Source organism: Labeo rohita, chromosome 17, assembly GCF_022985175.1.
Source record: "Labeo rohita strain BAU-BD-2019 chromosome 17, IGBB_LRoh.1.0, whole genome shotgun sequence".
NCBI classification, from domain to species: Eukaryota; Metazoa; Chordata; class Actinopteri; order Cypriniformes; family Cyprinidae; genus Labeo; species Labeo rohita.
Genome location: NC_066885.1, coordinates 35,414,160 through 35,431,379, shown reverse-complemented (window position 1 = coordinate 35,431,379; position 17,220 = coordinate 35,414,160). Strand labels below are relative to the sequence as shown.

The 17,220-nt window shown below is 35.6% G+C and overlaps 1 protein-coding gene across 2 annotated transcripts; it reads left to right on the top strand.

Moving 5' to 3' along the window:
• The first annotated feature begins 6,026 nt into the window (after window positions 1-6,026).
• exd1 (exonuclease 3'-5' domain containing 1) lies at window positions 6,027-15,785 on the top strand. Of its 2 annotated transcripts, none has more exons than XM_051134276.1 (11): window positions 6,027-6,280; window positions 6,358-6,426; window positions 6,565-6,598; window positions 6,699-6,751; window positions 6,844-6,911; window positions 6,998-7,084; window positions 7,660-7,764; window positions 7,840-7,920; window positions 8,254-8,397; window positions 9,841-10,023; window positions 15,355-15,785. In XM_051134276.1, the coding sequence occupies exons 1-11, from the start codon at window positions 6,145-6,147 to the stop codon at window positions 15,508-15,510; spliced, it is 1,116 nt and encodes a 371-aa protein (XP_050990233.1). In that variant the 5' UTR covers window positions 6,027-6,144; the 3' UTR covers window positions 15,511-15,785. The 2 variants fall into 2 exon arrangements, with proteins under 2 accessions (XP_050990233.1, XP_050990234.1); XM_051134277.1 differs by having other exon boundaries at window positions 15,230-15,496.
• Window positions 15,786-17,220: the final 1,435 nt, after the last annotated feature.

Genomic DNA, 17,220 nt, shown 5'->3' with positions numbered 1-17,220 from the left:
CTACATTGTATGGGTCAAAATGATTGATTTTTCTTTTATGCCAAAAATCATTAGGATATTAAGTAAAGATCATGTTCCATGAAGATATTTTGTAAAATTCCTACCGTAAATATATCAAAACTTAATTTTTGATTAGTAAAATATGCATTGCTAAAAACTTCATTGGGACAACTTTAAAGGCGATTTTCTCAGTTTTTCCATATATTGAAATAGTTCTATCTCGGCCAAATATTGTCCTACAGTAGGTAATTCGGTGACACTTTCTTTGAAGCCCGTATTTATAATATATTATAAGGTTATTCTTAAGGCATTATAATGAATGCATAATACAAAAAAAAAAAAAAACACACTAATAATATGTTTTATCATCTCATGAATAATCATAACAACAATTATAATCATTGTAATACTGACATATTTGTATAACTTTTTAAGAGTATGATTATTTATAACACACAATGAACATCATATTAAATCTACTTAATTCATGATGGACTGTATCATATCTTGACATTGTTTAAGATCTGCAGTATCTTACTGCATCTTGTGAGTGAGTGGTTAGGTGTTGAGTGTTATTTGAGTCTTTCCTGTGAGGCTGATGTTAATGAGGCTGATGTGAACTAGTTAATACTTTCAACTGAAAAAAAGAAATGTTTATATATTATGTCCCCATTGACTATATGCAACTACATGTCAACTAACTTTTTAAAGTATTAGTAGACTTAGGTTATGGTTAGGGTAGGTAGAATGTAAACGTACTTGCAAAGTTATTTATAGTCAGTATGTCTGTTGGGGAACCATCAAAATAAAGTGTTCTATATAAAGCATATATTTAGCACACATACTATTAATACTCCAATGACCGCTAGCATCATCAAACTGATATTACAATAAAATAGTTCAAAGCAAATGTGTCATATTACACATTCATCTGATCTGATATCTGATCTTATGGTTGTTTGAAAAAAATATATATATATATATTATTATTGTTATTATTATTACTTATAAATGGTCTTTGTCTGCTTTAAGTAAAGTAAGATAAGTAACATCGCAAGATATGAGACTTATAATACATTATAACTATGATAAATATAATCCATTGTAACTTAAGTGGATGCAACATGTTCATTGTGTTATAAATCATCATACTCTATAAAACTATAACCACAAATAAGTAAATATCATAATACATTAAAACTGAATATTCATGAGGTGATACAATTATAATATTATAAGTTTTTTTTTTTTTTTTTGCATAATGCATTATGTGTTCATTATAGTGCCTTAAGAATAGTCTTACAATATATTATAAATATGGGCTTCATAGAAAATGTTGCCCTACAGGCTGCATCATACTCTGTGAGATAAAGTGTCACTCTTTTCATAGCTTTTGCCGGCTCTGAGACACTTGCATGGTAATTCTCTGGCTCTTTTTTTAGCATAAATTCACTCATCACTAAATGAAAACTTAAAGTGAAGACCTGATTATTCCAGGAGCCTTGTCACAAGTCCATTGTTTTTGAATGTCAGTGGTAATTTTGCTATATTTTCACACTTAAAACAATAATTTGGTATCCCTCTTGCACCATTGTCCTCTTTTGTGTTAAGAAATAAATCTCCTGACAGTTTTCTCCCAAGTGGTTCGATTGTTGACAGCATTAAGTCTGAGTATGATTCAGTTTGCTATTTAACACTTTTAATTGTCAGGAAATTACTTGTCTTTAGCTACACTAAACTATTATTATTATTATTATTATTTTAGTTTTATTTAGTAACTTTCAGGAGGGTGTACTCATTTTTGTAACAAAGCATTAGATCACTTTGATAAGAAAATTCCTGAATAATTTTGTCATTCTTCTTTGGTAATTGATCGAGCAGGCTTGTTGCAACATTATATCTCCAAAGAACCCCAACGTGTCTGGTAAGTAAAGAGTAATTGCTGAATTTGTTGAGTTTTAGAGGGGGTGAACTTATTTACACTGTGCACTGTATGTACAGAGAAGATGCTTGACAGATTATGACAGCTAGTTTAAACATTTTGCATTTAATGACTTCTGCAAACTAATGCCTTGATGTTTCGAGAGGAAATACTAATAAACAGAATCAGGATCATATAATTTTAGAATGACATTCACAAATGATAATGTATGAAACAACAGACAATAGTACATGATGAATTACGTGAATGTGCCAAAGCATTGCTGATTTGTTCAAAAGAGTCAGAGATATTAAGTGCATAGAGACTAGATGATGTAGAAAAGATTTTTTTTCTTAACTGAAAGGGAATATAATAATACAGTGCTGGAAAACTGCGCCCTCGTGTGGCGTCTGATTAAAAATGTGATATCGGTGACTACATATAACTTACTGTGTGTGTGTGTGTGTGTGTGTGTGTGTGTGTGTACACTTGTTTTTACTACATTGTGGAGACCAAATGTCCCCACAAGAATAGTAAAACCTGAAATTTTTGACATTCTTGACATTTTTGGCAGGTCGGTCCCCACAATGTTAAAAATAATTAAAAATAGTAAATAGTGTTTATCTGAAAGTGTAACGATGCAAACATGTTTTCTGTGAGGGCTAGGTTTAGGGTTTGGGTTGGGTTAGGGGATAGACAATATCGTTTGGTCAGTATAAAAACTATAGAAGTCTATGGAAAGTCCCCACAATTCACAAAAACAAATGTGTGTGTGTTTCCCCTTCTAAAATACTTGTGTTTCCAGAAATCTTTGGTAAAGTATTACTTTTCATCATGTTGTGTGGGTACAAACATTCACTACAAGGTACTTTAATCTCTTCATAAGTATCTCTTTTATTTACACCAATTCTTTCAACTCTTTACAAACCCCCGCATCACAGGTAGGGAAAACCAAATCAATTCAAAACAAACAAACCAATAAACTCAAAATAAAGAGACAAATTAAATCAAAACCATGGCAATCTGTTACACAGCAATATTCAATTATAACCACTCTGGTCATTGAGGTTCTCAGGGCGCTCACCAAACCCGATCAGCCTCTGTGTGCGCTGTTCTCACCCACTGATCCATATATAATCACTGATCCATATATAATCACTGATCTATATAATCACTGATCCATATATAATCACTGATCCATATATAATTACTGATCTATATAATCACTGATCTATATAATCACTGATCCATATATAATCACTGATCCATATATAATTACTGATCTATATAATCACTGATCCATATATAATCACTGATCCATATAATCACTGATCCATATATAATCACTGATCTATATAATCACTGATCCATATATAATCACTGATCTATATAATCACTGATCTATATAATCACTGATCCATATATAATCACTGATCCATATAATCACTGATCCATATATAATCACTGATCCATATATAATCACTGATCTATATAATCACTGATCCATATATAATCACTGATCCATATATAATCACTGATCTATATATAATCACTGATCTATATAATCACTGATCCATATATAATCACTGATCTATATAATCACTGATCCATATATAATCACTGATCCATATATAATCACTGATCTATATATAATCACTGATCTATATAATCACTGATCCATATATAATCACTGATCTATATAATCACTGATCCATATATAATCACTGATCTATATATAATCACTGATCTATATAATCACTGATCCATATATAATCACTGATCTATATATAATCACTGATCCATATATAATCATTGATCCATATATAATCACTGATCTATATAATCACTGATCTATATAATCACTGATCCATATATAATCACTGATCTATATAATCACTGATCCATATATAATCACTGATCTATATAATCACTGATCCATATATAATCACTGATCCATATATAATCACTGATCCATATATAATCACTGATCCATATATAATCACTGATCCATATATAATCACTGATCCATATATAATCACTGATCCATATATAATCACTGATCTATATAATCACTGATCCATATATAATCACTGATCCATATAAATCACTGATCTATATAATCACTGATCCATATATAATCACTGATCTATATAATCACTGATCCATATATAATCACTGATCCATATATAATCACTGATCTATATAATCACTGATCCATATATAATCACTGATCCATATATAATCACTGATCTATATAATCACTGATCCATATATAATCACTGATCCATATATAATCACTGATCTATATAAATCACTGATCCATATAATCATCACTGAATCACATCCATATAATCACTAATCACTGATCCATATAATCACTGATCCATATATAATCACTGATCCATATATAATCACTGATCTATATAATCACTGATCTATATAATCACTGATCCATATATAATCACTGATCTATATAATCACTGATCTATATAATCACTGATCCATATATAATCACTGATCTATATAATCACTGATCCATATATAATCACTGATCCATATATAATCACTGATCTATATATAATCACTGATCCATATATAATCACTGATCCATATATAATCACTGATCCATATCTATATATAATCACTGATCTATATAATCACTGATCCATATATAATCACTGATCCATATATAATCACTGATCCATATATAATCACTGATCTATATAATCACTGATCCATATATAATCACTGATCTATATAATCACTGATCCATATATAATCACTGATCCATATATAATCACTGATCTATATAATCACTGATCCATATATAATCACTGATCTATATATAATCACTGATCTATATAATCACTGATCCATATATAATCAATGATCTATATAATCACTGATCCATATATAATCACTGAATCACTGATCCATATATAATCACTGATCCATATATAATCACTGATCTATATATAATCACTGATCTATATAATCACTGATCTATATATAATCACTGATCCATATATAATCATATGATCCATATATAATCACTGATCCATATATAATCACTGATCCATATATAATCACTGATCCATATATAATCACTGATCCATATATAATCACTGATCAATATATAATCACTGATCCATATATAATCACTGATCCATATATAATCACTGATCCATATATAATCACTGATCTATATAATCACTGATCCATATATAATCACTGATCCATATATAATCACTGATCCATATATAATCACTGATCCATATATAATCACTGATCCATATAATCACTGATCTATATAATCACTGATCCATATATAATCACTGATCTATATAATCACTGATCCATATATAATCACTGATCCATATATAATCATTGATCCATATAATCACTGATCTATATAATCACTGATCCATATATAATCACTGATCTATATAATCACTGATCTATATATAATCACTGATCCATATATAATCACTGATCCATATATAATCATTGATCCATATATAATCACTGATCCATATATAATCACTGATCTATATAATCACTGATCCATATATAATCACTGATCCATATATAATCACTGATCTATATAATCACTGATCCATATATAATCATTGATCCATGTAATCACTGATCCATATATAATCACTGATCCATATATAATCAGTGTTCTCACGCATTTTTCGTTCTGTGCATCATTAAATTTGTTTCGTGCGTGTATGTGTCTAAATAACCCAAGGTTCCTCCCCTGACCCCGCTTAGCCAGAGCACTCATTACTATAATCATAAGTCTTTTTGTTTTTATGTTAATTATATCTTTGAATTGGTGAATTAATATTTATTTCTATTTTTAATGTCTGAATAATGCTCTCCTCATAAGGCCAATATTATCTTGCAAGAAAAATCTTTATCAGCAATTAAAACCAATAGATAGATTGACCTACACACATTTCACGAGCCCAAATTTGTATTACAATGAAGAGTTTATTCTTTTATATTACAGACAGTAGCGAGCTGTGAGCAGCGAATCAGCCCGTGATTTAAGTGACCAATCGAATGCTCGGAATCGCCCGGGGGGCGGGGTTTGCGCTCAACTACCTGAACCAGTTCGGTGGGGAAACACCGGCCAAACGTCTCGTTATTTCGCACAAGCGCAGAAATTTCACCGGTGCATTAGAAGCGTCATTAGTTTCATTGACAGGCCGGTCATGGCGACATCTTCAGAGGAGTGCAGGTTTCTGGATGATTTGAAGAGAAAACGTGTTAAAATAACTCTGTTCGATACTCAAATCACCGGCGTCATCAAGCGCATCACTCAGAAGAAGACCGTGATTTTAGAGGACGGTAAGGCCTCATCAACAGATCCGTTTAATAACGACACCTTTTAAAATAACATTTTTTTTCTATTTTCCTTTTTGAAGTGTCTGAAGTGAAAAGCGGACGGAAATTTCCAGGCGTCAAAATCATTTTCGGACACGAAATTCGTAAAGGTAAATTGCATAATTCCGTTTTGGTTCAGGCGCTTCTTTATAAAAACATTTTAGCAAATAAAACAGCACATTAAAACGGCGCTTAAGTGTATGCAGTGTTTGTTAGCTAAGAAATAATTTCTCTTTGTTTTTTCAAAGTGGAGTTTACCCATTCAGCCAATCAGGACACGCTGTGAGTGTCTTTACACCAATGGACGTGTTCGAGTCATTTAGTCATTAACACTGCTCACCAGCCTTTATTTGTCAAACTTGTTCATTTGTTGTATGTTCAGTGGTAATGAAGAGTACAAATCCGAAATCCACTCGTTCAAGAAGACGGGACTAGGTAATTGTCCTCATGTTAACTGTGAATTGGACATCATCTGTGTTTTTTACCTTCGGTCGGTGGATTATTTTATCCGTTTTCTTTTTTCTCAGATGATGTACATGAGGACTGTGTCAATTATGTGGTGATTGATGAGCTTCATGAGAAGTTCGGCCCAGCAGTGAGTTCAGTGAACCAGTGTTGTGTCTCGTCTCCGACCTGTTCTGTGTACGCACAGGATCTAATATGTTTTCCTTTGCTTTTCAGGTTATGCACATCCAAGCACAAAAAGTCATCGGGGTCGGCGCTGATGTTTTTGGACAGACTGCACAAGAGAGACTGTGCTGGCTGCAGGTTAGAAGAATAGTAAAGCAGCTTCACATTAAGAAACAGGACAATAACAGCATTAGCACTGTAAAATTCATTGATTATCAAACAAATTCTGTTTCAGCTCTGCTATGAAATTCATTTCCAAATTCTGTTTTATTTCTGTCTAAATTCAGTTTCTAGTTTTTGACATTATAGTATTTAAAATGAATGTCTAATTAATTGAAATCATGGAACTTAAGTTTTAAAAACAATTTATTAAAAGTTTAACAGAAATTACATTTTCCTATGAATTTTTTTTTTTTTCTGAATTCAGTCTGTTCCATTTTAATTTCTATGGATTCTTTAAAATAATAAAAAGCACGTTTTAGGTTTATTCATCCAAAATTTGCCGAATTCCATGACGTTTCGTGTTATTCATTAAATGTAGTTTTTTGACTGGATTCTGTGATTCCATCTGTGTTCCTCTGTGGAAGACTATAGTAATGTCATTCAGCTCAATTCAGTTTGTTCTTATTCAGTAGTGTCAGTGCCGTCAAATCGATACTGAATATAAGCTCTTTTAAATTCCCTTGTGAATGCGTGTGAATAATTTTGGACAGGTGGCCACTAAGAAGGTAGTGTACCTGTTTGATGTCCTCCTGCTCGGTGGACAAGCTTTTAAAAACGGCCTGTCCATGATAATGGAGAATCCCCACGTCCTGAAGGTGAGAGGACTGTTGTGATGTCAGCAGACGTGTGGCAGAGGAACCAAGCGCTCACCGATGTTTCTGACTCTTCAGGTGGTTCACGACTGCCGCTGCGTTGCCCGATGCCTGAAAGCAGAGTTCAGGGTCAACCTCACCAACGTCTTTGACACTCAGGTACCGTACGCCTGACCTCAGAGATCACGCCACACAGCAGATCCTGATCCTGGAGAGAAACGCCCACACCTGAACCTGATCGTGCATTAAAAACTACAGACGTGTGGATGGAGATGGAATCTGGGGTTCACTAGCCCTGCTTTAAGATCAAGTTTATTGCTACAGCGCTTGGTTTCAAAACAAATAGGAAAATAACAGCTTAAAATTTCAGTTCCAGCTGTAAAGCAATGGCAGTAGTGTCATAATTAAGTTCATGTTTGTGTTCAGCTCTGTTCACACTAGATGGAGTTCTCTTCGCTCCCTCAGAAGTGTTGACGTGTGTTGCTGCTGCAGGTCGCTGATCTCATGCTCTTCTACAACGAGACCGGAGGTTTCCTCCCGGACCGGGTCAGCTCCCTCCAGGAGGTGCTCAGACTTCACCTCAAACTCCCCACGACTGACCTGTTACCTCTGTGGACCAAAGAACTCCACCGCAAGGTCATGTGTTGAATGCGTTGGGCAGATGAACAGTAAATGTGTGTCAGTAATGCATCATCAGTATTGAGCTTTGCTGCTGATGCCTCGTTAGCAGTTTTTCCTACAGGATTCGTTAACCCTATACGGGTCATTGAAATGCATCGATCTGGGACACGCTTTGAGATCAAAATTAGGAGCTCCAGCCCCTTTTTTCTTTTGTAGCAGGATTCAAACCTCTGTTTAGCTGTGAATGTGTCTCAGTCACATTACATTCACACTGGTGTTTTCAGGAAGACAAACAGTTAGAGTTATAATAGGAATACATGTTTTATTATTATTATTAATTTTATTATTAACTTCATTAATATCTAAACAAATTAATACATTGTTGTAATTCATCTGCACTGTAAATTCAAAATGTATATATTTCATAAGTAGGGTGCAACGGGCTAAAGATACACCTTAAGAAAAAATGTGCTGTTCACTGCCACTAAAATTGCAGAAAAAATATATACGTTTGTGTGAAACATTTATGACGCAACATATTTTGTGTGACAATAAATCATACAAATTGTTTATTTTGATTTAAAATCTTATAAATGTTTGAGGTGGCAAGGGGGGGCCTTTCACCCCACACACGGGGTATTAATATTTGTATTAATACAAATACTTCAGCTAAAATAATTTTTAGTAATTAATTCGTTTTTTTTTTTTCGTTTTTTAAATAATGTCTAAGTTAGTACATGTTCAAATCAATCACTTTAGCAAAATGTATCCTATTTTCTGCTTATTTTGAGAAATAAAATGTTTTTTGTTAAAAAAAAAGTCATTAAAATGTTAATATAAAAAATATTTTTTAAATCTAGAAACAATTTTTAAAAAGTAAAGATTCTGAAAGCATTGAAGTAGTTCTTATAATAATTTAATAAAGATTCAAATTAATTATTAATTGAGATTAATGATTAAAAATTGTGAAGATTTTTGTCTCAAAATATATGCATCCATTTTAGCGATTCTCGTTTGCTACTTAAATTTACAACATTTTAAAAAACATCAAATATTAGATCACGTCAGCACAGAATCAACTTAGTGCTGCTGCGCGTGATCACGTCAAGCATCAGACAAACTTGCACGTGCATCTTGAAATGTGAATGTTTTGGAAAGTGCTACGCCACGTTTTTGTGCCCTCTAGTGGTTTTGAGGAAAATAATATCAAAGGTGCCTTTAGCCCTGTTGTACCCTATATTAAATGTTTTATAGTTCAGTCGTAAAATTACAATTCTTGTGTCTTTATTTCTTTGTTCTGTTGTGTTTATTAGTGCTTTTGCTTGTAGTCTGCTTCTTATTTTATTACGGATTGTTATGGGACTGATCCCGTCACTGTCTTCGACATGAAAATGTGACTGTTGTTGACGGATCTGTTCGCGAGCACGAACTGTCGTAAGACGTCCTCTTCCCTTGCAGGAGTGTCCTGAGGTGTGGTACGTCCGCCCGTCCACTCCTGCCCTGATGAACGTCATGGCCGCCTCTGTCTGTCATCTTCTCCCTCTGCGCCTCGTGCTTCTCGATGCCCTGATGTCAGATTACACCATTCTGGTCGATGCCTTCATGAGCAGCTACCACAACCAGTCTGTTCATATGGAGCAGGTGAGGACACGCACGTATGGCTTTAATATCAGAATTGTTTCATTATAAACATGTTTACTAACATGATTCATAAACGTGTCACCTAATTAAAGTAGTAGTTCAGCCAAAATTGAACATTAGCTGAAAATGTGCTCGCCCTCAGGCCATCTTGATGATGAGTTTGTTTCAGATTTGTATAAATGTGTCATTCCATCACTGTCTCACCAAAGGATCCTCTGCAGTGAATGGGTGCCGTCAGAACGAGAGTCCAAACAGCTGATAATTAGAGGTGGTGAAGTGGATTAATATCACAATGTGTGATGATATTGCCATTTACTAATTTAATTAGCTATATTGTTAAAGCTGCAGTCCGTAACTTTTTGTGTGTGTGTGTCATCAAAACGTATGTAGTTGAGTACATCATGTATCCATTTCCCAAACCATATTTTTTGGCTTATCCTGAATCATTCTGGTAGACTTGTAACGTTTTTACATTCAGATTATGTCCGACTGGTTCTGATGGGAGCCGCTGTGGAGTAGCCCAGTACCTGCGTGACTCGTCATAGACATAAAAAGACGAGTAATGCTACGCTAACAGTCACAACAGGAAAGCGCAGAAAAAGAGATGATCTACGCACCGACCCAAAACAAGAACGGCGAGTTTAGATGGTACACAAGAACTAGAAGAACCGCCCGCTTGTTTTAAATCAGTGGTGTGGTAAAAAAAAGATTCGGGTTCTGGAGATGCACCAGTTGACCGGCTATAAATCGAAACTAGTTTTTAGTTTAATTTTGTGCAATCTCTATTCCAGAATTGCACACAAACTGCACTGCAATCATTTCCCAAAATGTCACTGGTGTGAAATTTTTGTGAAGTCTGTAAAGAGAAGAAAATACTGTAGCAGGCAGATCAAGCTCACGGTTTGTGTTTCTTGAAATATAAGAAGACTGATATGTGGGGTTTTATATGAGTGTGTCTCTGAGAGGAACTGACCGTCTTCAGAAATCTTTCTGTGGCATTTTCTTTCTTGCCTGTGTAAAGGCACTTCAGAGAATTGTTTGTAAACACATTATAAATGTTAGAAATAATGCATATTATATTATAATGTTAGAAAACATAAATTAGAAATGCATTGGAGAAAACACATTACAAACATTGTGAATTATGTAGTACAGAGTTGTGGAGTTAGACTGTTAAACCGTTTTTCCCCATTTCTGTGTTCAGGATATTTTGGGCGAGGCTGAAATCATGTCTCTGACGCCACTAACACTGTAATGACTGGAGTGCATTAGCGTCAGTGGTTCACCTGCTCAATCGCCAGCTACTGCCATTACTAGCGGTGTGCGATATGATGATATGTAATTTGCGAATGATTAAAATGTCCCCACGATTCACTTTTTCGGAAATATCGTATCGTGCGTTAGTGGACGTTCTGTCAGTTGGAGTTCTATGGCTTTCGCCTACTTCCCAACATGCAGTGCTAGTATGTGACAATTTGAGGCTCACGTTGAATGACTGTGTGTTGACTTGTATACGTTTCTGATGAGTTCAGTGAGATTTAGCAGTGCAGTGACAATGGATGAAAACAGCGAGGATTTGGTCTCCAAAAAAAAATTCAACATCAGTAATATGGAAATGGTTTTTACCCAACAGACACGGCGCAAACAACAGTTAATTGCAATATTGCAATGATGAGTCGCATGTCGGGTGGCAACACAACTAGTCTTTTTAATCACCTCCAAAGAAAGCACCTGAAAGAATATGACCAACAGAGTGTGAGGAGACGCAGAACCTGATTTTACCAAGTATGACATGTTCCGGGATCAACATTGTGATTAACCAATCAGGTTTGAAAAAACAGTTTATAGTTTTTGTGAAGTTTAGGCTTTACAGTCAGTGTTTGGTGCTTGTACATCAGTGTCATTCATCTAATCAATCAGGGATTACTCATGGGTAAGGTTAGGTTTAGGGATGTGGTCAAGATTACATTTTTGGATTAAGATGTTGTTCCAGGGTCAACAAAATATGTTGACCCAGGAACACCTCTAACTCCGCAAAATCAGGACGTGCTGAGGAGACCCCACACGAGTCTAACAAAGGAAAACATTTGAAAAGGGAACTCAAAACAAGTAAGCACTGGAAGACATTTTAGCTGGCCAAGGATGTGACTCCCATAAAAACTGCGGGAAATAAGGGCTTCGAAAGACTGCTCTAAGTCATGGATCCACATTACGAGATACTCAGTTGCAATTGATTTTATTTTATTCTTTCATCCAAGACCATTCCACGGCTGTTTTGCACAATGTAGCAAGATGGAATGTAAAATTCAAAATGTGAAGTTTTTTGCTAAAACAGTTGATTCGTGTTCTAGACACACTTCAGAACCATATTTAGGTCTGACAGTTCGCTTTATTCATGACAGGAAGCTGTGCAGTGCAACATACTTCCCACAAGATCACACGGGGGAGCTCAAAGCAATTGTGATTTAGGCTAAATCTATACATTATTTTATTATTGTTTTATTTATAGATTTATTGAAAAAAAAGTTCCAAAGACCCTTGTGTTGAGTGCAATATATCTGTCTGCAAGGAAGTCATCAGTACCTTCTCTTCAACTGGAAGAAAAAAAGAGGAACAAGTAATGCACAAACTGAGCTAAAACGACGTCAACAGAAACTCATCACCGAACAGTGTGTTCCAGACTCAACATGACTGAGAGAGTTCTTGACCAGGAAAAGGCCATTTCTCAGGTCCTAAAGGCAGGAAGGAAGAAGAGACATTTGGTCCCATAATGTGCAGGGTTTTTATTAAAGTAACAAGGAAAACCAAAGATGAGGAACACAGGAAAACAAGGAGCAGAAAACGCAAGTAAAACAGCACCATACACAACCACAATAGAGAGACGTTACTGTATTGCTGTAGTACAGTCAGTATAGTATACAGTATTACAGTACAGTGCACATTGGTGAATTACATACCAGTTCTGTAAATGATTGAGGACACGGATGTTTGGATGCACTCTACCTCTCTACCCCTCCACCGCTCATCCTCACTCCTCCTCTTCTTCCCAGTTGTTGACCCTGTTTGTTCCCTTGTTCTTCCATTGTTCTTGCTCTGTAACACTGTACATTCCCCTTTATTAGTGAAATCCGAAAGTCATCAATTCAGGACAATTTACAAACAAGTCTAAGAGAAGTGTACAGAAAACATGCTTGACATTAGATTTATTATTTTGTATTTAATGACTTTAGCAAAGAACTAGAGCCGTGATGTTTTGAGAGGAAAGATCATTTAACAAAGAACCAGTACGATATATTTTGATAATGACATATGCAATTAATAATCTTTGAAGTAACGGACAATTGTACCTACAGTAATGAATTGCATGAATGTCCCAAAGCATTGATGATTGATTGTAGGATGTGCACAAGTGACTAGATGATGAGGAGCTTGGACAAGTCGAATTTCACTTGTGATCTGAGAAATGTATTAAAGAGCCTGAGAAAAGTTTTGGGCTCTCAGGGGCCCACAGCTGGACGTCTTAAAGAGCACCTGCCGTTCTTAGCTGCATAAAAACAAGAGTTCACATCATTCACTCGCATACACTACCGACACTATAACGATGCAAAAATGGTTGAAAGCTCTATCAACTTGTAAATGAATTAAATTCATTTAGTACGGGGGAATAAATACAAAACTAATCTTATTAAAAACTAAGATTATCGTTGTAGTTGTTGTCTAGGGTTTTCGGAGGAACAGGCATGTAATCAAATGAAGCTGTGTTTTTTCTCCTGCAGCGTTTAACTCTGTTTATGTTTGATCAGTACCTTGAGGGGTCATGAGCTGCCTTTTTTTATTATAATTTTGTAATCCCCCTCATCAGAACGCTGTGTTTGCTAAGGTGTTACGGTTTGTAAACTTGGAAGTGAACGTTCACTGCAGTGATTGGTGTTTGACACTGTCCTTTAGTTTCAATCTTTCTGAAAATCCTGTTAAATGGTTCCTTTATTTGTAAACTAATCCACGGTAAAATGAAATGAACAAAGGATCAAGTTCTTACTGATGTGGTCTGGAACTTTGTTAAAAATCCACTCTTTCCTAACGTCTGGATCAGAAGGAAGGCAATGCAAAGATTGTGTTTTCCCAGAACTTTGCACTGCATAGCATCTTGTTGTTATCGGAGCATCTTTATTGTTTGGTTTCTGTGTAGACCTGTGTTTGCATCTCTTGTTTTTTACACTACGTGCATGAATCGGTGGGCGGGGCTAAACTAGGGTGACCACCCGTCCTGCTTTGCGTTGTACCGCACAACATTTTCACCCCTTGTCCCGCACGTCGCATATTGGAAAAATGTCCCGTGTTTTCATCAGTTCGTTGGTTTTTAATGATCATATTAAGGAAATGTCCATGTGTTCTTTTGTCTTTTTAAGAAAGCTTTATTTATTATTTTTGCAGCATAGTTTCCGTGCAAAGGATTTGTGGATATCGTGAAAAACACGATATTCTCCATTCATTTTAACCAATTTAAAAAGGTCAATGCTGCCTACAGACTCGACTTTCTTATTTTAATAGTTAATTTGAGACCGTTTCCATGGCGTTATTTTAATTACAAATCTCTATTAATTATCAATTATCAAAATGTGCAAGCACACATCTCTTTTCTCGCAGGTGGATTCTCTTTACTCTCATAGATAAAGACGTGCTTTCTCCCACTTGCATGTGCGCACTCAGAAACTTAAATCAGCACATGATAACGAATGTAATCAGTATTGCGTAACTGTCACATCTGTGTCCCGCAACAGATCTATTGCCAGGTGGTCACCCTAGGCTAAACAGGCAGCGGGTGTTGATCTTCTTCTATGGTTTGACAGACTGGCTTCAATACAAGATGTTTTTGGACTGAAGAGAATTTTTAGATTTCTGAAACTTACAGGATGTTTTTTAGTACAGTGATCTCATAGACTGTATGTATGTGTAAGGGAATTTTGGTTTCTCAATTCATAACCCCTTTAATGAGTCGTCTACGCTGTTATCCAGTCACGGTGAGTGTTTTTTTTGTCTTATGTTGTTTGATTTAGTAATGACCTAATTTTAGAGAGCAGTATTTACTGCTCACTGAAAATACCAACATGTGCTGAACAAATCAAATCCAACCTTTCTCACACTTTAGACTGATGTTCTGATTCATCATATTTTATTTTATACTGAAGTAGTTTCCTCTTATCAGTGCGTGCCAGATTTCACAAAGATTAAAGAGACTGAAATGGATGATTCGTGGAGACAGGGCGTCATCAGTGAAAGTGCACTCTGAGTCCCAGAGCTGTGTGTGATGTGTTCTGTGTCGTGGAGCAGGGTGAATGGACGCTCCCTGAGGAAGCGGAGGAGCTGCTGTCAGTGCGGCAGGAGCGGATGGACTGGGCCGCTCGACGATACTCTATGACCGACGCCGGCCTTCTGAAACGCTCCAGCTTCGACACTCAGGCCGACTCTGCGTTTGACATGGCATGACATGTTGTCCATGTATCAGTAACTAATGTTAAATGACCTGATAACCCCGTGAGAACTCTTCGTCTGATATAGTTGAGCACGTTTGTCATATTATTACTTCCAAAAAGAAGACAAGACTTTTGTTTGATCTTTTGATTGATCTTCACTCAGCTCTACCATGTGAGGAGTGTTTTTGTATTACATGTAAGGCTCTTCTTTAGTTCTGTCGACTTTCTGTTAGTTCTGTTTGTTCATAGTGTGAAGTGCATAGTAATTAAAAGCTTGTTTTTGCTTAATCTTTCATCGTTTCCTGACTGTGCGAGTCCGTACTGGTGATCTGACACTTTTGTGAGATGAGACAGCTTTCTGCTCATGAGCTTGATGTAAGCGGCCAATAGGGGGCGCTGTAACAAAGGAAACATGTTCTGGGTGTAAGAATAGGGCATATTACAGCTCACAGATGACTGAGACAAACTCTAACATTTGAACAAGATCAGTGTTTATATTGTGATATTTCTGATCTTCTGTTGGGGTTCAGAGCTCTGGCCTGGGTTGCACCGGGTCTTCATGTTCCTTCTCAACTATTCAAGACCCTTTTATAGAACATTTGTGAATGTGCATCATGACAGCCATTTCTACAGAAACTGCACGACACTGAAACCTGCCGTATGCGAATCGTTGCCCTGTTTCCAAAGAAATGAATGGTGAACATGCGTATTTAATAGCAACCAAGTCATTTCTTTGTACACTTTATTTACGGTGTCACCGTTGTTTCTATAGATTCATTTCATGTCGAATCAAACAGATTTCATAAACTTCCCCCACTCAAATTTTTGAATTTGTTAATATTTTTTTTCTGTAGAAAGACAAACATATATAGTTATAAAAGCCAGAATATGACATGTCACAGATGTGTATTTATTGAGTAATCCACTGTTTTGAAGAAAGGGGTCAAAAGTTTCATCTGAGATTTGGGGCTAAACCACAGTGATGCAAAAATTATTTTCAGAAGATGGCAGCATCGGTATGTTTTATTTATTTTATTTTTTTAACACAGAGATCGGTAGCTCTATTAGTAAAATCTGCTGACTTTAGCTGTCTTTGTTTCATTACATGACAATGAGGACAGTTCAAAAATGGCAAAAACAAACTTTGCATGCCTGTAACTCAAGAAGTATTAAAAAGATCTTGATATCCTTTTGGATTCTGGTTCTTAAGACATTTTCCAATTTATATCTTTATTTTAAAGACCCTCGATAGTTCAATCCCAGAGATATGAAGATCTTAATGCGGATTTATGAGTAAATTTGTAAATTGTACACACCTTCAGTGGTCAAAAACGAAATGTGGGTCACTTTGCATACAGCTAATATTTTTCATAAAGAAAAATATCTTAAGAACAAATAACTAGAATAACTTGTATCTTGTGATTAACACAGTTACACAGAGCACACCTGAGTGCCATAATTGTTGCTTTTCCAGAGTTCGCATGCCTGCAACTCTAAAAGTATTTAAGATGTCTTAATATCCTTCTAGATTCTGATTCATAATAAACTTATGTTTGGAAGTCTTAATTTTCAAGGCCCCATGTAGTTCTTTCCCATCAATATGGGGTTTTCAGAGCAGCTCCATGTTCAAATGGAGTTGAGTTTTTTCCATTTTCAGTCATGGAAAACCAAACGGTTCAGTTTGCACACAGCTGATGCTGCATTTAAAGAGGAATGTCTGACA